Consider the following 24413-nt stretch of genomic DNA (forward strand, 5'->3'; position numbering starts at 1 on the left):
CCTCCCACATTGTATATGCTGGGTCTCAGTCGGAGTTTATAAGACTGGGATTGATTGATTTTTGTGGGGAAGGGCTAACAAGATATCTGGAACAAAGGTGGAAGAATGTGGTTGAGTGCAGATCAGCCACAATCTCGTGGACTGGCAGGGAAAGCTCAAGTGGCAGGATGGATTCCCCGTGTGGTTATATCACAGGCCCAAGGGCTGAATGCCTCCCCCCTCACCTCCGATGTTCCTTAGTGGTCAGTGGTTGCTGCAGGCTGGTCAGTCCCTGGTTTCTCTGCTTCCTACTGGGTTATTTGCTCACACAAAGCTGAATTTTGTTCTGAAGCCTATGGGATGGATAATCTTGTATTGAGGTGAGAGGATAGAAAGTTAACTGAAGCTGATCAACTTTAGAAATTAGTATTTTTCAGTAGCTGAAAATTGAACATTGCGGCTTATTTTATATTAAACAGAATTCACTGCACAGAACAGGCCATTTGGCCCATCTGGTCCCTCCTGGCGTTTATGCCCTAAATCAGTCTCTCCCACGCACTGCATCTAACCCGGGTGGAATGAATGTTTCCATTGTGAGAAGCTGGAGTTAAGACCCTTCAACTGATTTATTTTGCAATTTTATTCTTCACAAGTGTGAACTCTTTTCTAAAATGCATCATTGGCAGTGAACTTGACCCATATATCAAGCTGCACCTTCATATTTGGCAGCTGTGTCATGCAGTGCACAGTCCCAGCCAGCAGATGGTGCACATGCACCTTGCCTGCTGCCAGCACATGGCCCTCACTGGCAATGTAAATCTCCCACTGTGTCCTGATGGTAATGAGACTTCATTCAGTTGTTTGAACGATGTGCTGCAAGGGAGTATTCTCCAAAAAAATTAAGTCTTGTTAATTTTCAATGTTGAAATCATCATTTACTGTCAGATTGTTTGTTTGTGCTCTCCTTAATAAGTATCACTGGATTTTGCTTTGTGATCATCTCCCTTGTGACACTGATGATGACAGGACCAGGAGGGAGTTGATTAACATTGGTGGAGATGTAGTCGTTATATAATGTACTCGGAGGATGTAGTTACTGAGTGACAATGCTTTAGCCCCACAAAAAATTCATTAATCGTGTTTTTAAAATTAACAACTGATCCGGCATCAATTGTGGGAGAGAGTTCCAAACATCTGTCACCCTTTGTGTGTGTAAGTGTTTAATAATTGTCTCCTAACAAAGACCTGCCTCTAGTTTTTGACCACGTTACCTGGTCCTGAACTCCCCAACCGCTAAAACTGCTTTCTTTTACATTTACCCTCTCCTTAATATTGTGAACATTTTTATCGAGTTATCCTTTAACCTTCTAATTGTAGTAAATACAATCTCTGCACATTTAACTCTTCAAGTCCCAGGTATCATTCTGGTAAATCTAAACGTCACTCTCTCTGATACCAATATATCCTTCACAAGCCGGGAACTGTGCACAGTAACTCCAGCTGTATTCTAACCAGGGTTTTGCATAGCTGAAGCGTGACTTCTACCTCTTTATATTTTAGTCCTCAAGAGAGAAAGGCCATCTATTGATGTTTTTGATTCCATGTGTCATTTTAACAATCTGTGTATCTGGACCCCCTCCCACACATGTCTGAGAAGATCTCCACGCTTTCTAGCTTTTCACCACTTAGATGTGACCTGTTCTAACCCTTTTTATCCAAAATGGATGACGTCATATTGGTTTATATTAAAATTCATTTGCTAGTTTTGCCATTCACACGATCTACCAATGACACCACTTTGTAATTTTAGGTTTCCACCTGTACTGTTTACTGTACTTCTTCTATTTGTGTCAAGCAAACTTGGATATGTGGCTCTCTAACCAATCATCAAACTCATTAATGAATAGTTGAGGTGCCAACACTGACCTTTGCGGAACGCCACTGATCACATCATACCCTTTCAAGCAGCAAACAATAACTCCTACTCTGTCTGCCGCCAGTCAGTTAATTTCCTCACCAACTCAATCATTTGTCTTCAATTCCATGAGCTTCAACTCAGCTGACAATCTCTAATGAGGGATCTTATCAAACACCCTCTGGGCGTTCGTATAAATGATGTGGAGATGCCGGCGTTGGACTGGGGTAAGCACAGTGAGAAGTCTCACAACACCAGATTAAAGCCCAACAGGTTTATGTGGTAGCACAAGCTTTCAGAGCGTTACTCCTTCTTCACCTGAAGAAGGAGCGATAACTGTGATCAGAACTCCCCACTCACCTGACAAAGGGACAAAGCCCCAAAAGCTAGTGGCGTTTGCTACCAGATAAACCTGTTGGACTTTAACCTGGTATTGTGAAACTTCTTACTGTGTTTACCCAAGTTCAATGCCAGCACCTCCACATCCTATAAATAACAGACAGAGACTGTCCTGTTGACTACTTTAGAATCATTGAATTCTACAGTGCTGAAGGAGACCATTTGGGCCATCAAGTCTGAACCAACCACATCCCAGGTTGTATCCCTATAACCCCATGCATTTTACCCTAGCTACTTCCCCTGATACTAAGGGGCAATTCAGCATGGCTAATCCATTTAACCCGCACATCTTTGGAGTGTGGGAGGAAACTGGAGCACCATTGTCTTAATTGTGAAAATATTGGGTGTGAATTTTAATATTTTTTGCCAGTTTTATTTCACGTTGCCTTTTTATAACTCTTACAATGTGTTTTGTCAACGTCTCTCTGCTTTCATACCTCTCATATTTGCCAGCATCTCTGCTGTCTTTTGCCCTTTTTGAACACTTACTTATTTTGAGGAGTTGTCACTTCTTTAATTGTCCACGGTTGTCTTTTTAGCAAGTGGAACTTTTGTCCTTTGAAAGTGTAAACAGGTTCTGTGTAACGTTAACTGACTGTAGTGTTACAGTCATAGCTAGGGTGTCGAGAAAGATCAACTTAATACAAGGTAAGTCCATTCAAAAGTCTGATAGCAGCAGGGAAGAAGCTTTTCTTGAATTGGTTGATACATGATCTCAGACTTTGGTATCTTTTCCCTGATGGGAGAAGGTGGAAGAGAGAATGTCTGGGGTGCATGGGGGTCTTTAATTATGCTGGCTGCTTTGCCAAGGCAGCAGGATGTGTAGACAGAGTCAATGGATGGGAGGCTGGTTTATGTGATGGATTGGGCTACATTCACGACCTTTTGTAGTTCCTTGCAGTCTTGGGCAGAGCAGGAGCCCATACCAAGCTGTGATACAACCAGAAAGAATGCTTTCTATGGTGCATCTGTAACAGTTGGTGAGGGTTGTAGCTGACATGCCAAATTTCCTTAGTTGCCTGAGAAAGTAGAGGTGTTGGTGGGGCTTTCTGAACAATAGTGTTGGCATGGGGGGCAATCAGGACAGGTTGTGACCAGACCATGTTGTGTTTGCTGTTTGATAAATGTTCATGACTGTTAAGCTGTTAAGTAAGTCTAGGATGTTTCCAAATCCAATATCCCTAACCCCTTGTTTGTTCCATTACACGTTATTGCTGGAAACTGTCCCGGCTGCACTGAAGAAATTCACTACTTTTCTGAAGTGTTAGTCACAATCTTTATGCAAGTTAAAAATCTCCCATTAGAATTACTCTGCCTTTGTATCATCTTTGCCGAGTCTCAGAATTTATATGGTCTCCCACTTAACTGCTACCAGGGGGCCAATGCACAACGCTCACTATGCTTTGAAATTTTTCTTCTGTTTCTTAATTCAAGTTCCCTGCTGCCTGTTTACCTCTCACATCCTCCTATCATTGAAATTATTCTGCCCTGAATCATTTTGGCTGTTCCTCCTGTTTTACCTTTTATCCCTATCTTTCTTGCAGATGTGAGGTGTCACGATTAGCACTGCTGCCTCACAGCGTCAGGGGCCTGGGCTCGATTCCATCCTTGGGGCCTGGGTTCGATTCCATCCTTAGATCACTGTCTATCTGGACTTTGCACATTCTCCCCGTATCTGCACAGGTTTTCTCAGGATGCTCCGGTTTCTTTCCACATAGAAATCGTAGAATCCCTGCAGTGCAGAAGGAGGCCATTTGGCCCAATGAGCCTGCACCGATAACAATCCCACCCTATCCCCATAACCCCGTGTATTTACTCTGCTAATCCCCCTGACACCAAGGGGCAATTCAGCATGGCCAATCAACCTAATCTGCATATCCTTGGAGTGTGGGAGGAAACTGAAATACCAAAGATGTATAAGATAGATGGATGTGAATGTAGGGGGTTACAGAGATAGAAGCAGCTGGGTAAGATACTCTGTCAGAGTCGCTGCAGACTCAATGGGCTGAATGGTCTCCTTCTGCACTGTAGGGATTCTATGAAAGATTTTATAACCCACCTTGGAGACATGTTGCTGAAATGGTTAACATATCAAACCCTCAAACCTGAATTTCCAGCTGCAATTCATTCCATCGCTTTCTCATTCTGTGTCTGTGTGAAAAGCACATTCTTGGATCACACACCCTAACCTCTCAAACTGAAGAGTTTCCCTTTCCTGTTATTGTTATGTCACACTTTGATCAACAGATATTCATTTAAAACCCATCATTGTTTTATGGAATAAATAAATTATACTTCTCTGCTTCTGGAGACAGTGGATTCGGGGGTTGTGGGCTGTTTTAATAGAATAGAACAGAATACCTCCACTGCAGAAAGAGGCCATTTGGCCCATCGTGCCTGCACCAAAAACAATCCCATCCAAACCCTATCCATGTAGCCCCACATATTCACCCTACTAATCCCCCTGACATTCTCCTAACACTAAGGGGCAGCTTAGCATGGTCAATCAACCTAACCTGCACATTTTTAGATAGTGGGAGGAAACCGGTGCACCCAGAGGAAACCCATGCAGACACGGGGAGAATGTGCTAACTCCACACAGACAGTCACCCAAGCCGGGAATCGAACCCTGGTCCCTGGCGCTGTGAGGTGGCAGTGCTAACCACTGTGCCACCATGTTTCTCTGTGCTGCGATCTTGCTGCCATGTTAGTATGTTCCATCTCTTTTTCACAGGGTTCCTCTAGAAAGTGAGGTGACTGAAGATGAGACACCGGCTGCTAATCCTGCCCCACATCCCGAGCCCCCCTACCCTTTATTCAGGTTTGAGATAAATAGCCGGCTATCGAGCGAGGAGAGTGACGGAGAGATGACCGAGGAATCTGAGAAGCCAGATTGTCAGTACTCACGATTTCATCCAAAGCCTCTGGCAGTATGTACCACTTCAGTTCATGCTCTCTGTCTCTGTCTCTCTGTCTCTGTCTGTCTCTCTGTCTTGCTCGCTCGCTCGCTCTCTCTCTGTCTCGCTCGCTCGCTCTCTCTCTGTCTCGCTCGCTCGCTCTCACTCTGTCTCGTTCGCTCGCTCTCTCTCTGTCTCGCTCGCTCGCTCTCTCTCTGTCTCGCTCGCTCGCTCTCTCTCTGTCTCGCTCGCTCTCTCTCTGTCTCGCTCGCTCTCTCTCTGTCTCGCTCGCTCTCTCTCTGTCTCGCTCGCTCTCTCTCTGTCTCGCTCGCTCTCTCTCTGTCTCGCTCGCTCTCTCTCTGTCTCGCTCGCTCTCTCTCTGTCTCGCTCGCTCTCTCTCTGTCTCGCTCGCTCGCTCTCTCTCTGTCTCGCTCGCTCGCTCTCTCTCTGTCTCGCTCGCTCTCTCTCTGTCTCGCTCGCTCTCTGACTCGCTCGCTCGCTCTCTCTCTGTCTCGCTCGCTCGCTCTCCCTCTGTCTCGCTCGCTCGCTCTCTCTCTGTCTCGCTCGCTCGCTCTCTCTCTGTCTCGCTCGCTCGCTCTCTCTCTGTCTCGCTCGCTCGCTCTCTCTCTGTCTCGCTCGCTCGCTCTCTCTCTGTCCCGCTCGCTCGCTCTCTCTCTGTCTCGCTCGCTCGCTCTCTCTCTGTCTCGCTCGCTCTCTCTCTGTCTCGCTCGCTCGCTCTCTCTCTGTCTCGCTCGCTCGCTCTCTCTCTGTCTCGCTCGCTCGCTCTCTCTCTGTCTCGCTCGCTCGCTCTCTCTCTGTCTCGCTCGCTCTCTCTCTGTCTCGCTCGCTCTCTCTCTGTCTCGCTCGCTCTCTCTCTGTCTCGCTCGCTCTCTCTCTGTCTCGCTCGCTCTCTCTCTGTCTCGCTCGCTCGCTCTCTCTCTGTCTCGCTCGCTCGCTCTCTGTCTCGCTCGCTCGCTCTCTCTCTGTCTCGCTCGCTCGCTCTCTCTCTGTCTCGCTCGCTCGCTCTCTCTCTGTCTCGCTCGCTCGCTCTCTCTCTGTCTCGCTCGCTCTCTCTCTGTCTCGCTCGCTCGCTCTCTCTCTGTCTCGCTCGCTCGCTCTCCCTCTGTCTCGCTCGCTCGCTCTCCCTCTGTCTCGCTCGCTCGCTCTCCCTCTGTCTCGCTCGCTCTCCCTCTGTCTCGCTCGCTCTCTCTCTGTCTCGCTCGCTCGCTCTCTCTCTGTCTCGCTCGCTCGCTCTCTCTCTGTCTCGCTCGCTCGCTCTCTCTCTGTCTCGCTCGCTCGCTCTCTCTCTGTCTCGCTCGCTCGCTCTCTCTCTGTCTCGCTCGCTCGCTCTCTCTCTGTCTCGCTCGCTCTCTCACTGTCTCGCTCGCTCGCTCTCTCTCTGTCTCGCTCGCTCGCTCTCTCTCTGTCTCGCTCGCTCGCTCTCTCTCTGTCTCGCTCGCTCGCTCTCTCTCTGTCTCGCTCGCTCTCTCTCTCTCTGTCTCGCTCGCTCTCTCTCTGTCTCGCTCGCTCTCTCTCTGTCTCGCTCGCTCTCTCTCTGTCTCGCTCGCTCTCTCTCTGTCTCGCTCGCTCTCTCTCTGTCTCGCTCGCTCTCTCTCTGTCTCGCTCGCTCTCTCTCTGTCTCGCTCGCTCTCTCTCTGTCTCGCTCGCTCTCTCTCTGTCTCGCTCGCTCTCTCTCTGTCTCGCTCGCTCTCTCTCTGTCTCGCTCGCTCTCTCTCTGTCTCGCTCGCTCTCTCTCTGTCTCGCTCGCTCTCTCTCTGTCTCGCTCGCTCTCTCTCTGTCTCGCTCGCTCTCTCTCTGTCTCGCTCGCTCTCTCTCTGTCTCGCTCGCTCTCTCTCTGTCTCGCTCGCTCTCTCTCTGTCTCGCTCGCTCTCTCTCTGTCTCGCTCGCTCTCTCTCTGTCTCGCTCGCTCTCTCTCTGTCTCGCTCGCTCTCTCTCTGTCTCGCTCGCTCTCTCTCTGTCTCGCTCGCTCTCTCTCTGTCTCGCTCGCTCTCTCTCTGTCTCGCTCGCTCTCTCTCTGTCTCGCTCGCTCTCTCTCTGTCTCGCTCGCTCTCTCTCTGTCTCGCTCGCTCTCTCTCTGTCTCGCTCGCTCTCTCTCTGTCTCGCTCGCTCGCTCTCTCTCTGTCTCGCTCGCTCTCTCTCTCTCTGTCTCGCTCGCTCTCTCTCTCTCTGTCTCGCTCGCTCTCTCTCTCTCTGTCTCGCTCGCTCGCTCTCTCTCTGTCTCGCTCGCTCTCTCTCTGTCTCGCTCGCTCTCTCTCTGTCTCGCTCGCTCGCTCTCTCTCTGTCTCGCTCGCTCTCTCTCTGTCTCGCTCGCTCTCTCTCTGTCTCGCTCGCTCTCTCTCTGTCTCGCTCGCTCTCTCTCTGTCTCGCTCGCTCTCTCTCTGTCTCGCTCGCTCTCTCTCTGTCTCGCTCGCTCTCTCTCTGTCTCGCTCGCTCTCTCTCTGTCTCGCTCGCTCTCTCTCTGTCTCGCTCGCTCTCTCTCTGTCTCGCTCGCTCGCTCTCTCTCTGTCTCGCTCGCTCGCTCTCTCTCTGTCTCGCTCGCTCGCTCTCTCTCTGTCTCGCTCGCTCGCTCTCTCTTCTCTGTCTCGCTCGCTCTCTCTCTGTCTCGCTCGCTCTCTCTCTGTCTCGCTCGCTCTCTCTCTGTCTCGCTCGTCTCTCTCTGTCTCGCTCGCTCTCTCTCTGTCTCGCTCGCTCTCTCTCTGTCTCGCTCGCTCTCTCTCTGTCTCGCTCGCTCTCTCTCTGTCTCGCTCGCTCTCTCTCTGTCTCGCTCGCTCTCTCTCTGTCTCGCTCGCTCTCTCTCTGTCTCGCTCGCTCGCTCTCTCTTGTCTCGCTCGCTCTCTCTCTGTCTCGCTCGCGCTCTCGCTTCCCTGTCTCGCTCGCACTCTCTGTCTCGCTCGCGCTCTCTGTCTCGCTCGCACTCCCGCTCTCCTGTTCGCTCGCTCGCACTCTCTGTCTCGCTCGCACTCTGTCTCGCTCGCACTCTCTGTCTCGCTCGCACTCTCTGTCTCGCTCGCTCGCTCTCCGTCTCGCTCGCCTCGCTCTCCCTGTCTCGCTCGCGCTCTCGCTCTCCCTGTCTCGCTCGCGCTCTCGCTCTCCCTGTCTCGCTCGCGCTCTCGCTCTCCCTGTCTCGCTCGCGCTCTCGCTCTCCCTGTCTCGCTCGCGCTCTCGCTCTCCCTGTCTCGCTCGCGCTCTCGCTCTCCCTGTCTCGCTCGCGCTCTCGCTCTCCCTGTCTCGCTCGCGCTCTCGCTCTCCCTGTCTCGCTCGCGCTCTCGCTCTCCCTGTCTCGCTCGCGCTCTCGCTCTCCCTGTCTCGCTCGCGCTCTCGCTCTCCCTGTCTCGCTCGCGCTCTCGCTCTCCCTGTCTCGCTCGCGCTCTCGCTCTCCCTGTCTCGCTCGCGCTCTCGCTCTCCCTGTCTCGCTCGCGCTCTCGCTCTCCCTGTCTCGCTCGCGCTCTCGCTCTCCCTGTCTCGCTCGCGCTCTCGCTCTCCCTGTCTCGCTCGCGCTCTCGCTCTCCCTGTCTCGCTCGCGCTCTCGCTCTCCCTGTCTCGCTCGCGCTCTCGCTCTCCCTGTCTCGCTCGCGCTCTCGCTCTCCCTGTCTCGCTCGCGCTCTCGCTCTCCCTGTCTCGCTCGCGCTCTCGCTCTCCCTGTCTCGCTCGCGCTCTCGCTCTCCCTGTCTCGCTCGCGCTCTCGCTCTCCCTGTCTCGCTCGCGCTCTCGCTCTCCCTGTCTCGCTCGCGCTCTCGCTCTCCCTGTCTCGCTCGCGCTCTCGCTCTCCCTGTCTCGCTCGCGCTCTCGCTCTCCCTGTCTCGCTCGCGCTCTCGCTCTCCCTGTCTCGCTCGCGCTCTCGCTCTCCCTGTCTCGCTCGCGCTCTCGCTCTCCCTGTCTCGCTCGCGCTCTCGCTCTCCCTGTCTCGCTCGCGCTCTCGCTCTCCCTGTCTCGCTCGCGCTCTCGCTCTCCCTGTCTCGCTCGCGCTCTCGCTCTCCCTGTCTCGCTCGCGCTCTCGCTCTCCCTGTCTCGCTCGCGCTCTCGCTCTCCCTGTCTCGCTCGCGCTCTCGCTCTCCCTGTCTCGCTCGCGCTCTCGCTCTCCCTGTCTCGCTCGCGCTCTCGCTCTCCCTGTCTCGCTCGCGCTCTCGCTCTCCCTGTCTCGCTCGCGCTCTCGCTCTCCCTGTCTCGCTCGCGCTCTCGCTCTCCCTGTCTCGCTCGCGCTCTCGCTCTCCCTGTCTCGCTCGCGCTCTCGCTCTCCCTGTCTCGCTCGCGCTCTCGCTCTCCCTGTCTCGCTCGCGCTCTCGCTCTCCCTGTCTCGCTCGCGCTCTCGCTCTCCCTGTCTCGCTCGCGCTCTCGCTCTCCCTGTCTCGCTCGCGCTCTCGCTCTCCTGTCTCGCTCGCGCTCTCGCTCTCCCTGTCTCGCTCGCGCTCTCGCTCTCCCTGTCTCGCTCGCGCTCTCGCTCTCCCTGTCTCGCTCGCGCTCTCGCTCTCCCTGTCTCGCTCGCGCTCTCGCTCTCCCTGTCTCGCTCGCGCTCTCGCTCTCCCTGTCTCGCTCGCGCTCTCGCTCTCCCTGTCTCGCTCGCGCTCTCGCTCTCCCTGTCTCGCTCGCGCTCTCGCTCTCCCTGTCTCGCTCGCGCTCTCGCTCTCCCTGTCTCGCTCGCGCTCTCGCTCTCCCTGTCTCGCTCGCGCTCTCGCTCTCCCTGTCTCGCTCGCGCTCTCGCTCTCCCTGTCTCGCTCGCGCTCTCGCTCTCCCTGTCTCGCTCGCGCTCTCGCTCTCCCTGTCTCGCTCGCGCTCTCGCTCTCCCTGTCTCGCTCGCGCTCTCGCTCTCCCTGTCTCGCTCGCGCTCTCGCTCTCCCTGTCTCGCTCGCGCTCTCGCTCTCCCTGTCTCGCTCGCGCTCTCGCTCTCCCTGTCTCGCTCGCGCTCTCGCTCTCCCTGTCTCGCTCGCGCTCTCGCTCTCCCTGTCTCGCTCGCGCTCTCGCTCTCCCTGTCTCGCTCGCGCTCTCGCTCTCCCTGTCTCGCTCGCGCTCTCGCTCTCCCTGTCTCGCTCGCGCTCTCGCTCTCCCTGTCTCGCTCGCGCTCTCGCTCTCCCTGTCTCGCTCGCGCTCTCGCTCTCCCTGTCTCGCTCGCGCTCTCGCTCTCCCTGTCTCGCTCGCGCTCTCGCTCTCCCTGTCTCGCTCGCGCTCTCGCTCTCCCTGTCTCGCTCGCGCTCTCGCTCTCCCTGTCTCGCTCGCGCTCTCGCTCTCCCTGTCTCGCTCGCGCTCTCGCTCTCCCTGTCTCGCTCGCGCTCTCGCTCTCCCTGTCTCGCTCGCGCTCTCGCTCTCCCTGTCTCGCTCGCGCTCTCGCTCTCCCTGTCTCGCTCGCGCTCTCGCTCTCCCTGTCTCGCTCGCGCTCTCGCTCTCCCTGTCTCGCTCGCGCTCTCGCTCTCCCTGTCTCGCTCGCGCTCTCGCTCTCCCTGTCTCGCTCGCGCTCTCGCTCTCCCTGTCTCGCTCGCGCTCTCGCTCTCCCTGTCTCGCTCGCGCTCTCGCTCTCCCTGTCTCGCTCGCGCTCTCGCTCTCCCTGTCTCGCTCGCGCTCTCGCTCTCCCTGTCTCGCTCGCGCTCTCGCTCTCCCTGTCTCGCTCGCGCTCTCGCTCTCCCTGTCTCGCTCGCGCTCTCGCTCTCCCTGTCTCGCTCGCGCTCTCGCTCTCCCTGTCTCGCTCGCGCTCTCGCTCTCCCTGTCTCGCTCGCGCTCTCGCTCTCCCTGTCTCGCTCGCGCTCTCGCTCTCCCTGTCTCGCTCGCGCTCTCGCTCTCCCTGTCTCGCTCGCGCTCTCGCTCTCCCTGTCTCGCTCGCGCTCTCGCTCTCCCTGTCTCGCTCGCGCTCTCGCTCTCCCTGTCTCGCTCGCGCTCTCGCTCTCCCTGTCTCGCTCGCGCTCTCGCTCTCCCTGTCTCGCTCGCGCTCTCGCTCTCCCTGTCTCGCTCGCGCTCTCGCTCTCCCTGTCTCGCTCGCGCTCTCGCTCTCCCTGTCTCGCTCGCGCTCTCGCTCTCCCTGTCTCGCTCGCGCTCTCGCTCTCCCTGTCTCGCTCGCGCTCTCGCTCTCCCTGTCTCGCTCGCGCTCTCGCTCTCCCTGTCTCGCTCGCGCTCTCGCTCTCCCTGTCTCGCTCGCGCTCTCGCTCTCCCTGTCTCGCTCGCGCTCTCGCTCTCCCTGTCTCGCTCGCGCTCTCGCTCTCCCTGTCTCGCTCGCGCTCTCGCTCTCCCTGTCTCGCTCGCGCTCTCGCTCTCCCTGTCTCGCTCGCGCTCTCGCTCTCCCTGTCTCGCTCGCGCTCTCGCTCTCCCTGTCTCGCTCGCGCTCTCGCTCTCCCTGTCTCGCTCGCGCTCTCGCTCTCCCTGTCTCGCTCGCGCTCTCGCTCTCCCTGTCTCGCTCGCGCTCTCGCTCTCCCTGTCTCGCTCGCGCTCTCGCTCTCCCTGTCTCGCTCGCGCTCTCGCTCTCCCTGTCTCGCTCGCGCTCTCGCTCTCCCTGTCTCGCTCGCGCTCTCGCTCTCCCTGTCTCGCTCGCGCTCTCGCTCTCCCTGTCTCGCTCGCGCTCTCGCTCTCCCTGTCTCGCTCGCGCTCTCGCTCTCCCTGTCTCGCTCGCGCTCTCGCTCTCCCTGTCTCGCTCGCGCTCTCGCTCTCCCTGTCTCGCTCGCGCTCTCGCTCTCCCTGTCTCGCTCGCGCTCTCGCTCTCCCTGTCTCGCTCGCGCTCTCGCTCTCCCTGTCTCGCTCGCGCTCTCGCTCTCCCTGTCTCGCTCGCGCTCTCGCTCTCCCTGTCTCGCTCGCGCTCTCGCTCTCCCTGTCTCGCTCGCTCTCCCTGTCTCGCTCGCTCTCTCGCTCTCCCTGTCTCGCTCGCTCTCTCGCTCTCCCTGTCTCGCTCGCTCTCTCGCTCTCCCTGTCTCGCTCGCTCTCTCGCTCTTGCTCTGCATGATTATATCTGCATCAGCTGCTTGAAAGAACTTTCCAAATTGTCATTGCCCTGCTCCTTTCCCTATAGCACTGCACCAAGTATTTATACAATTGCCTTTCAGAGTTGTGATTAACTGCTTCAGATATTGTATTCCAAATCACAGTAACCCACTGTGTAAAAGATAAAATTCCCCTCATTTTCACTTTGTATTCTTTTGCCAATTATCTAAAATCTTTGCCCCTTGGATACCAGCCCTCCTGTTGTTTATATAGCGCCTTGCCCACCTCAGGACATTCAAAGTACATAAAGACCAATGAAGGACATTTGACGTCTAGTCACTGTTGTAATGATAACATGGCAACAATTTTGCAATCTCCCACATGTATTAGTGAGTTAATGAGCAGACAATCTGTTTTAGTGATGTTGTTTTAAGGATATTGGCCACGACACCCATGAGAACTCTGCTGTTATACTTTGAATGGTGTCATGGGAACACTAGGACCTTTACATCTGCCTGAGAGGGCAGACAGAGTCTCAGTCCAGCATCTCTTCTGAAAGTCGGCTCTTACTGCAGTGCAATGCTTCCTCAATAAGGACAGAATCAATGACATTAACACGTTGACTGCATTGTATCGCTGCCTTCCTCTCTCATACCATTTGGAGACTTGGGGCAGCACAGTGGTTAACACTGGTGCCTTACAAAGCCAGGGACCCGGGTTCGATTCCCGGCTTGAGTCACTGTCTATGTGGAGTTTGCACTTTCTCATCGTGTCTGCATGGGATTCCTCCCGATGCTCCGGTTTCCTCCCATAGTCCAAAGATGTGCAGGTTAGGTGGATTGGCTATGCTAAATTGGCCCATGGTGCCAGGAGGACTGGCTATGGTAAATGCATGAATGGGATTATGGTCATTGCAGACTCAATGGGCCGAATGGCCTCCTTCTGCATTGCAGGATTCTATGATTCTGTGACTTCACTTGGCTTTGTCTTACCACATGCAAAGCCAAGGGTGGGAGGCACATTCTCTTGTTAGCTGCGCCAGATGTAAGAAATGTTGTTATTAGTCAGGCTTTGAAATCTGATCCCTATTTAGGATGAGTCAGTGGCAATTCAGCCCCTTGAGGCAGTCCCTCAGTGAGATGGCTCATTGGTATCTGAGCTCCACCTAGCCGCTTTGGAACTGTAACCCTTGCCTAACAACATCTGTCAATCCCTGTGTTAAATTTTTCATTGACCTATGGTGCCTAAGGGGGAGAGTTCCCAATATCTATTAGTCTTTGTGTAAGGAAGTGTTTCCCTGACATCGCCTGTGAAGGGACCCTGTCTCCAATGAATGGAAGTTCTTTATAAATAGCACAAGGTTTAATTATGATTCAGAAGCTGGACAAGGATGAGTTTATAATAAAAAAAAAAGAAAATGCTGGAAATACGAGTGCCGAATGGCCTCTTTCTGCATTGTAGGGGTTCTGTGGTTTCTATGGTTTACGCTGCACTGTGGGGAGAGAAAGACAAAAGATCACAGGCCTGAAATGTTAGTTGCTTGTCCCTCCTCAGAAGTTGCCTGACATTTTCTGTTTTTATGTCAGGTTTTCAGCCCTTCAGTAGTGGGTTTTTCTCTTCCAACGCTCCCTGTTCCTTTGCTGATGAATTATTCTTGTTCGGGACTAGCAGCGCCTGTCCTGGTCTGTATCTCACTTGTGCTTTTCTCCACATGCCAGTTTTGCACTTTCGGAAGCCGGTTGATCAGTCGGGGCTGTTACGTTTTCAACAGGCGTTTGGATCACTTCCGTTCGGTTTTCAACTCCATGGTGGAAAGGCACCTAAACTCTCAGATGTGGAGGTCAGAACATTTCCCTTTTCCTTGACTGGATGTTGTTTTTATTGAGATGTTGGGGGCAGTGGGCGCCTGGTATACGGCACAGAGCATAAGAAATAGGAGCAGGAGTAGGCCATCCAGCCCTTCGAGCCTGCCCCGCCATTCAATAAGATCATGGCTGATCTGTTGTGGCTCAGTTCCACTTTCCCGCCCTCTCCCCATAACCCTTAATCCCCTCTCTTATCAAGAACCCATCAACCCGCTTCTTAAAAATATTTAGCGAGGCAGCCTCCACCACTTCAACGGGCAGAGAATTCCAGAGATTCACCATCGCGGGATAGAAGATGAGTTAATTCAAGAAGTGATTGCTTGAGTCAAGCTTGAGTTTTGCAAATCTATGGCTTGTCAGAGGAAGGCACACGGTGATGCTGTGGCTCAAGTGCACAGTAAGGACTCTCACAACACCAGATTAAAGTCCAACAAGTTTATTTGATTTGGTTCTGATCAGAAACTTCCACTCACCTGACGAAGGAACAGTGTTCCGAAAGCTTGTGGGTTTACCAGCAAATAAACTTACTGGACTTTAACCTGGTGTTGTCAGACTCCTTACTGTGTTTACCCCAGTCCGATGCCGGCATCTCCACATCAAGTGCACAGTGCCAGAGTTGAAACCAAAAAGTTGTGTGATTTCAAGAAGGAATTAGATATAGCTCTTGGGGCTAGAGGGAAATTGTGGGGAAGGGGGGCAATCAGGATATTGAATTTAATGATCAGCCATGATCATAATGAATGGTGGGCAGACTCGAAGAGCCGTATGACCACCTCCTGCCTCTAATTTCTATGTTTCTAAGCCTTTGTTGCCAAATTCCAGGTTGCGTAGCTTGTCAGTGAAGTGAGAAGTGTTGATCATCTCACACCAGGGGCCTGATTTTAGCTCGCCCAAAGACCGTTTGCTTAGGCAGGGTGAAAAGCATGCCTGAGGGTATCTGTGTAAACTTCGTACCCTATCACCCAGAGCTGCCTCATTCATGGCAGCTAGTGATAGAAATGTGTCAGTGTATGGAGTGTGCCCAACTGCACTGAATGAAAGACTTCTGTGATATAATGCTTTTGATGACCACCAGAAACCAAAAGTGTTTTACAGTCGATGAGCGGCTGTTGAAATATAATCACTGTTACAATATTGGAAATTGTGCAAATGTAGGCATCATGTACAAAATGGTCTGGTTCCATCTGACAGTGCGGCATTCACTCAGTACTGACCCTCTGACAGTGGAGTGTTTCCTCAGTGCTTTCCCTCTGACAGTGTAGCACACTCTCACTACTGACCCTCTGACAGTGCGGCACTCACTCAGTACTGACCCTCTGACAGTGCGGCACTCCCTCAGTACTGACCCTCTGACAGTGCGGCACTCCCTCAGTACTGACCCTCTGACAGTGCGGCACTCCCTCAGTACTGACCCTCTGACAGTGCGGCACTCCCTCAGCACTGACCCTCTGACAGTGCGGCACTCCCTCAGCACTGACCCTCTGACGGTGCGGCACTCCCTCAGCATTGACTCTCTGACAGCGCGGCACTTCCCCAATACTGCATTGGGAACATCAGTCAGGATTTAGTTCTCCAGTCTCTGAGATGAGTGCAAACACTGAGCCACAATAATGTCTTGTGCAAGGAGAAATCTAATTCATGTCTTTTTGTTTTCAATACAGGAAGATTCCTCCAGCCACAGATCCACAGAGAACTCCACCGCCTGCCCCCTCGCCGCTCTCGCTGCGGTCTATGTCATCTCTTTCTGCAACTTCATCTTCGCCTTCTTTCATGACCACAGAACTGAAGCAAGCACCCTCGCCTGCCGGCCTTGCTGAAGCTCGAGCCCCTACAGACCCACCCTCCTCCTATTGCCGCTCGCTCCCTCTGCCGACTCCTTCAGCCCAAACCTCTTCCCCTTTCTCAGGCAGAACGTCCTGGGCGAAGACCAGCCGGGCATCCGGATTCCACCAAGATCCCCGTCCCACTTGCGAGACATCACCGGGCAAAAGGAAGAAACTGACAGCTTCCTCCTCTGATCCACCCCCTTCCTCGGAGCCCCCCTTCAAAAGAAACTGCGTGTTGAGTCTGGACAGGATAAGCGCCCCCCTTCCTGGTGGGACAGTCTCTCGCCCTCCCCACTCACATACCTCTTCGCACAATGCTAACAACGGACTCAATGCCCATGGACCCAAAGCAGGACGCTCAGGACAAGCTGGAATTCTGGCCCTTTCAGGGAACTCTCTCAAAGGGTCCAGCAGGACAGTGGAGCACTTTGATCCCAAGCGGGATGCTCGCCTCTGCGAGGCCGCACGCCGGCTGGGGGCCCTCAATCCTTCGCCCCCACCACCAACCGCCAATTCCCCCGCACGGATCGAGGGCAGGAAACGGAAAAATGCAGCCACCTGCTCGAAACCCACTAAAATAGTCAAGGCCTCTGAAGTCAACTGTGTTCAAAGAAAGAAGGAAGAGAGCCTGGCAACAACGCGACCTCATAGCAACGCTCATACTCACAAGGTAGGGAAACACCACTTCACCACAGAGCCTGGGGAAGAAGCCTGGAGCTACCAGTGACTCTCTGAGCTAGGAGCTGTTAGGGCGTGCTGCTGGTATGGACATTCTTGTTGCTTCTAACCTTCTTGGATGAGGACGGAGCAAAGATATTGGGATGACACACTGGTTAGCACTGCTGCCTACAACATCAGGGACCTGGGTTCGATTCCCGGCTCAAGTCACTGTCTGTGTGGAGTCTGCACATTCTCCACGTGTCTGCATGGGTTTCCTCCGGATGCTCTGGTTTCCTCCCACTGCCCATAGATGTGCAGGTTACGTGCATCGGCTATGCTAAATTTTCCTTCGGTGTACCCGAGCAGGTGCCAGAGTATGGCAACTAGGAGATTTTCACAGTAACTGCATTGCAGTGTGAATGTAAGCCTACTTATGACACTAATAAATAAACTTATTCAACGTTCCCACTCTTACTTACTGTCCAGTCATCTATCTCCCGCCTCACCCTGCTGGAGTGTGTGCGTGTACATAGGTTGAATGAGGGCAAGTTGAAATGAGTGGCACAGTGGGTAGTGTTGCTGCCTCACAGCACCAGGGCCTTGGGTTCTGTCGGTATAGCGTCTGTACATTCTCCCCATGTCTGCCCGGGTTTCCTCCAGGTGCTCTGGTTTCCTTCCATGGACCAAAGATGTGTGGGTTAGGTAGATTGATCATGCTATATTTCTCCTTAGTGTCTCAAGATATATAGGGTTAGTGGGGTAAATATGAGGGTTACAGGGTAAGCCTGGTAAGGGGTGGTGCAGACTCAATGGGCTGAATGGCCTCCTCCTGCACTGTAGAGATTTTATGATTCTATGAACTGATTGTTTTGAGGTTGTCTAGCACTGTCACTCTCAGTCCATTCAGCCCATTGTTATATTGCTGTCTCTTTAAACAGAAGGTAAAGGGTCCCTCCCCATTCCAGACAATCCCAGTGACTGGGGCCTGTAAGCATTGGGCTGAAACTGACTGTACGTTTTCTCACTAGGTGGTGTAAATTGAAGGAGAGTGTGATAGTCAGACATCACCCATTCTGAGTGTTAAAGCTGCAGCAGAATATTTTCTAACAGCAAGAAGTTAGGAGCTGTAAAGGATCAGAAAGATTTAGAAGTTTTTGCACAATAGTAAATCTAGTGGACAGGTGCAAAAATAATTCAGAGGACAAATGGAATGTTTATCTTGAGAAGTCTGGAATACAGAGATGTGGAAGTTTTACTGCAGTCGCACAGATTATGTTTCAACTGCAGCTGGAGTAACCACGTTCAGGCCTGGGCCATACACTTCAGGAAGGATAATATTGGCCTTGGAGACAATAGAGAGCATTTTACCAGAATGGTACAGGGGCTGAAAGGGTTAATTTCCGTGGGTAGACTGAGTACAGTATGCTTGTTTATGGTCTTGTGCCTCAGTGGGTAGCATCTCTGCTCTGAGCCACAAGCTCCAGATTTGAGTCCTATCCCAGGACCTGATGGCCACGGAAACTGTGTTTATAATACAGGTCAAACAGATTGAGTGTATCGTCCTGTAACTCCTCCCAACACACCAGTGGTTGGTGGTAAGAGTAGGAGAGACTCCTAGTCAGCCACACTTGATGTGGGGGACTGATGCCCTCAAGCTGCAGGCCCCTAGCGACACACAAGTGATCTGGTCTGGGAGTTATGAGCTATGGAAACAGACGAAAGTCTCCCTTAATGTACCACTAGGTATGGAAGAGGAATAGAGAGAGAGAGAGGTTTGTGTTCTCTTGAATATGGATGATCAAATTGAGATAGTTAAGATGATTGAACAATTTGATAGGGTAGGAGGAGAAAAATAATTTCCTGTTGTAAAGGAATCCAGAACAAAGGAGCAAAATCCAAATGCCCTTATTATAAAGGGTGGACTATTCTTCAGCCTTAGTTGCAGCTTCCCTGGAAGAAGACCCTCCAGAGAAAACGGCAACAGGAAGTCCACTAAGTGGCAAAATAATCTCCCCAGTTACTTGAGTTAGGACATCCCCTCAGACAGAAAACAAACAAACTACCTCGGCTGACATGAAAATTGGGGCTGGGATAAACAGTTAAAAGCAAAATACTGCGGATGTTGGAATCTGAAACTAAAACACAAAATGCTGGAAAATCTCAGCAGGTCTGACAGCATCTGCAGAGAGCCAATGTTTTGAGTCTGGGTGACCTTTCATCAGAGCTAGAGACAGAAGAAAATAGGACGAGATTTATACTGTAAGGCTGAGAGGCAGAGTTGTGTGATTGACCAAGATATCCTGGACAAAAAGACAAAGGGAATATGGTGACAAAGGCTGGGAATAGTGCTAATAGCGCTCATTAAGAGATCGGTATGTGTAAATAGCAGAACAGAAGCTGTCAGACCTGCTGAGTATTTCTAGCATTTTTTGATTCCAGCATCTTGCTTTCACTTTAGGACAAAATAAAATCCAGTTTATGAGCCTGTTTGAAACCTTGATCATCTTATGCTCATTTTAGCTGCCTTTAAATGTTTTAATCTGTTACAGAAGATTTAACATTCTACTGAGACTGTTAGAAGAAAAGTATTTTTTATTTAATTACAGAACAGCAGAAATGTGTAATGTGAGTAGCTTAAAAGGTAATGTAATATGATCCCACTCACTGTAAGAGCAAATTCCAGTGGGCACTATCCATTTTGTCTTATTTATCTTTTCATTCATGGATTGTGAGCATCATTGGCAAGGCCAGCATTTATTGGCCATCCCTAATTGCCCTTGAGAAGGTGATGAGCCACTCCCTTTAACAACTGCAGTCTGTCACACGCAGGTGCACCCACCGTGCTGTTAGGGAGGGAGGGAGGGAGGGAAGGAGTTCCAGAATATCACCCGGTGACAGTGAAGAGATAGCCGATATATTTCCAAGTCGAGGTGCTGTGCGAGTTGGAGATGATGGTGCTGTCATGATATGACTATGTTTGGAGCTCCTCCCCTTTGGAAGGAAAACAATTTGTATTTATATAGCGCCCTTTAACATTGTCAAACATCCCAAGGTGTTTTAATATAAGGTGATATTAGGGCAGGTAACCAAAAGCTTCATTAAAGAGATAAATTTTAAGAGTGCCTTAAGAGAAGTGGGAAGGCTGAGCAATTTAGGGAATGGATTCCAGAGCTTGGGATTCAGGTAGTTGAAAGCACAAACAGCGATTGTGGAACAGGTAACATTGTGAATGTGCTAGAGGGCGCAATTGGAGGAGTTTTGGGCTAAGAAAATTAAAGAGATAGAGATGGGCAAACTCATGGAGGGATTTGTAAACCAGGATAAAACTTTTAAAATCAAGGTATCACTCAACCGGGAGACAGTGTTAAAGACACCCAGGTGAGTGGCCACCAGTGAACATGGTCAGGATGTAACTCTGAGGCATTGTCATTGTTTTGATGGTAGTGATCTCAGAAAAGGGAGGGAAGCAAGGATTAGTGTGTGTCTGAATTTCAGATATATGTAAAGCACCTTCCAGAGTTTGGGCCTTTACAACTATCTTTCATCTCACCAGAAAAAAAATCAAATCATTTCTTTTTGCCAGTCACTGGGGGAGAGCACCAGGTTTTGATAATGATGGAGTATAGCCTGTGGACAGATCATGTCCCATCCCCTCACCAGATACATAGGAGTAGGAATCACACGCTGCCCTTTGTGTTGCTGCTGAAGCAGGGACTCTCTGCTAACATAATCTCCTTTCTCTACATCTGCAGAGTTCTGTTCATGTCATCTGTGGTTCAGTAAATACAGTAAGAAGTCTTACAACACCGGGTTAAAGTCCAACAGGTTTATTTGGTAGCACAAGCCACTAGCTTTTGGAGCGCCGCCCCTTCATCAGGTGAGTGGGAGTTCTGTTCACAAACAGGGCAGATAAAGACACAAACTCAGTTTACAAAATAATGGTTGGAATGTGAGTCTTTCCATTCCAACCGTTATTTTGTAAATTGAGTTTGTGTCCTTATATGCCCTGTTTGTGATCAGAACTCCCACTCACCTGATGAAGGGGCGGCGCTCCAAAAGCTAGTGGCTTGTGCTACCAAATAAACCTGTTGGACTTTAACCTGGCGTTGTGAGATTTCTTACTGTGTTTACCCCAGTCCAACGCCTGCATCTCCTCATCATATTCAGTAAATAGCCAGAGGCAACAGCTTGCCTCTAACTTTGAAGATCATGAGTCCTAGACCCAATCCCAACAACTTTGACCACACAATCTAGGCTGACACTCCTGCAGTATCATGGGAGTGCTGCCCAGTCAAAGGTTTCGTCTTTCAGATGAGACATTAAACTGAGGTTCCCACCTGTCCTCTCAGTACAGATAAATGATCCCATGGCAATATTCCAAAGAGAAGCTGAGATACTGGGCCAATACTATCCCCCAACAAACAGCTCAGAAGTTACTTGGTTATTATTTCAGTGCTGCTTGTGGGAACTTGCCGTGTGCAAATTGGCTGCTGTATTTCCTATATTACAAGAGTTAAGTACATTTCAGAAGTACTGCAGTAGCTGTAGAGTGCTCTGAATGGCCTCACCTTTTGAAATGTGCTATACAAATGTAAATTCTGACAGTGAGTTTGCTTGGTGAACATTAATCTCTCTCTTTCTGTGTCTTCCCCAGGCAAAAGTGCGCCCATGAGAGTGAGCCTGGTCCAGCTACGCGGAGATATGGAACCTGGAATCTTTGTCCATCAGTTGCCACCTCCAGATCTTCTTTCTTACAGAACGGACATAGTTGAAGTTGCTGAGACCTCAGTTATACCACAGGCTGTTTATGCACAAATCAAAACAGGCACTCGCACTAGCCGCCTTATTTGGTATGAACTACTCTGTCGAGCTCTGTGTCTGTAGCAGGAGTCACTGTGTTCATTATTCATTTGCTTTGTTTCTTCCCTGCTTCTGATCTCTGTTCTGAGGTAACGACTTCTTGACATGGCAGCCTTGCCCTGCGCCAATATGAAAGGGAGCAGTTTACAAATGGGTGCAAAATCACAGGTGAGACGCACACCAAATGATTTTGCCTCTAAAGGTGGAGAATTTCAGGGAGTGTTTCCACCGCGTCTTCGATCTGTGCTCTCAGCAGGCAGGCGCTCTCTTCAGGCATTGTGCCTTTCCCGCATCCCATTCTTTCCTAAAGGTACTGACTCACATTGGGGTTCAGTCCCACAGGTGCTGGACGCCCGCTGGGTACCTAGCCCCAGGAGCTTTTTTCAAGTGAGCCTAAGTATTTCACCGCCATGATCGTAAGCCCACCCCTCCTGTCTGGTATCCTGAGGCCCATCACCACATCCCTCTTGCTACCCCAGTGGCCACACTAGGCATTGTCCATTGCCTAAACTCTGCAGCCTGGGAGAGGGAGAGGAAGGTTAAGGGAGACGGCTGATGGTTTCACCGGTTTGAAGTTCTGATCGGATTAATGATCAGGAAAAACTCTGAACAATTCAATCACAGACCTAATGGCGACGATCCCACAGGAGCTGGAGATGGATTTGTTAATCAAACATCCCACATCAAGGGGATCCAGTGATGTCACAATTTCCTGGAACGTGAGCCCGATGCGGGCGGGGTGGGGGGGACAGATTTGGAAAATTGCCTCTTGCATCTGCAACCGTTTCAGACTGAGATAAGACACACCAAGGCAAGAAATGTTGATTTCTGGTAACTTGATCATCCATAATATTTTCACTTTGAGCCTGGTTACAAATAATACCTTGGCTTGACTGTCTGCTGCCTGGTGATAGTCTGAATAGCACTGTCCCACTGCTCCCCCCGCCACCCCCGTGTTTGTATAAATTCTGGAAGCATAATGGCATTTTATTAACTTCCATCTTGTCCCCTCCTGAAGGTGCTAACTTTGTCATACACCTCCCCCACACCCACCCCCCAAGGTACCAGATGACACCACCTGCTAGTCCTTTGTCAAAGTGCATTACTGAAGATTGCCGAGTGGCTCCTTGGGGTCTGTATGGGTTCAGTGCTGGATCAGGCTACACACAAGCCATCGAAACATTTGGGTAAGCATTCTGCCCTCTCACTGACCTTTACAGGTGGAAGCTAAGCTAAATCTGCAACCTGCCAGGGGCCTACCCCCAGTTGCACACACCTCATTTACTGACCATTGCAAGGAGCTGGAACCTGACCCAGCAGGAAATAAAGGGACACATTTCTAATGTCTGCTGCAGAATAATTCAGCATGTGGAGTGTTACAAAAGGAGGGCAGCTTTAAAATAGCAGACCGCAGCTGTTTGCAAGCGGTGAGTTTATATTTGAAGAAAGGAACACTTTGCAAGTCTCATAACACTTCCAGTCTCTGAGCAGATTCCTGGAATGTTCAGAGTCTTGACAAGTTCGCTGGGAAAGCCAGGGCTTCAATCAAACTTTGTTTTTTTTTCACCCCAACCAAAGTATTCTCAAATGAAACCGTTTGTTACTCTACCATTAGCTGAGCAGAAGCTTGGTACAGTTTGCTGGTGCTCAAAACTCTTAGTTAGGAGCAGACAAGCTCCACCATTCCTTTAATTTCATCAGTATTTATGTTTCTGCTTAACTGGTTTTGTCAGCCTCTTTGAGAATTGAGCTATTTTGTTTTTAGTTCTTCATAAGATGTTTCCATGTATCACTATATATATTTTTTTAAGTTCTGTATTTTTTATATATATGATTTTTCTATATATTTCTCACAATCAGTACTGTGAACCAGGAAGTGGGAGTCTGCGCTGAGCTGCCTGGCGCTTCTCTAGATAACAATTTTATTTTATTTTCCCTGGAATATATTTGAAGTCATGAGTTTAAAAGGAGGAAAAGAATTAACTGCAGAATGTTGTTCTCTCAGTCAGTGATTGAAAGGATCAAGTCCCAGATGCACATGGAAATCTGCTGTATCACAATCAGTCACCTGAATTGGCAGGGCAGTTTTTAATTGCAATAGCTTTTGGGGGCCACGAACTGGGAGCTTGTGCCCAGTTTACCAGCTTTAGGGATTCAGATTAACTTATTAAAGCTCACGACAAATTTGACTTAGGAACGATGCAACAGCGATACGGACCATTTGGCCCATCGTGTCTGCGCTGGCTCTAGGAAGGGCTTCTTACATTCGTTCCTCTGCTCTCCTACCCTTTTCCTATAACCTGCAAACCTTTTCCTTTTCAACTATATATCCAACAGGAAATGAACCCAGACACCGAGTGAGATCGGGTGCCATCTATTTACATAAACATCTATCAGGGGGGATGACTTTAAGTTACTCCCATTCCTGTAATTATGCCATTGTGGGATTTTTTCTGCTTTTCTGGGATGTTTAATGCTGGAGAAGGGCACTAAGGGCTCAAAGTATCGGACACCAGTTGTCACCATCGTCAGGCACTCTGAGATTAGGGCACGCTGTGCCTTATTCATTGGCCATCCATGCAAAATCTTGCCTTAGACTCCATTGCCTGATCTAGTCTTGTACCTGGTCCTGTTCGCACACTATCCCTGACACCAGCAACCTCCACAGGCTCCATGACCTGCATCGCGCTGAGTTTCCTTATTGATGAATTCCTCCCCATTCCCATCCATAGCTTTGCTCGTCCTCCCTTTGCATCCCAAATCCCAGTTCACACACCTTGGTCCTCGGATTCTGGCTTTGGCTGCATTTATCCTCCCACACCACCCCTCACCCACCCCCCCGCCCCCAGGCTGTAGCATGTCCTCTGCGTGGAACTGTCTTTCCTGTATGCTGCGCCCCTCCCTCCACATGCCACACCCGCTCCCCCTCATGTCGCCCCCCCCGCCTCATGCCCCTCCCTCTTGTTAAAAGCCTCCATAAAACCAGTGCAGTTATGCATTCAGTCATTGTCTCTGTGTCCAACTATAATTCTGCATCTATTTCTCCATTAAACATCTTAGTATCTGTAACTTAAGAGCACAGTGTAAATCTGAGGAG

At 51.2% G+C, this 24413-nt stretch overlaps 1 protein-coding gene across 2 annotated transcripts in view; it reads left to right on the forward strand.

Moving 5' to 3' along the window:
• Positions 1 to 24151, forward strand: part of LOC145356988 (ataxin-7-like protein 1) — a 50626-nt gene extending 26475 nt beyond the window's left edge. The window contains exons 8-12 of one of the 2 annotated variants that reach the window (XR_013889228.1): positions 5028 to 5223; positions 13824 to 13945; positions 15632 to 16466; positions 21111 to 21306; positions 22378 to 24151. Coding sequence is in view for 1 of the 2 variants with exons in the window: in XM_080210016.1 (XP_080066142.1) it covers positions 5028 to 5223; positions 13824 to 13945; positions 15632 to 16466; positions 21111 to 21128 (1171 nt within the window). In the remaining variant the exon portion in view is untranslated. Of the gene's footprint in view, positions 1 to 5027; positions 5224 to 13823; positions 13946 to 15631; positions 16467 to 21110 lie in introns of both variants that reach the window. The other variant, XM_080210016.1, reaches the window with a different exon arrangement.
• The last annotated feature ends 262 nt before the right edge of the window (positions 24152 to 24413 follow it).

The sequence above is a fragment of the Carcharhinus amblyrhynchos genome, chromosome 22 (assembly GCF_965287045.1).
Source record: "Carcharhinus amblyrhynchos chromosome 22, sCarAmb.v2.hapA, whole genome shotgun sequence".
NCBI lineage: Eukaryota > Metazoa > Chordata > Chondrichthyes > Carcharhiniformes > Carcharhinidae > Carcharhinus > Carcharhinus amblyrhynchos.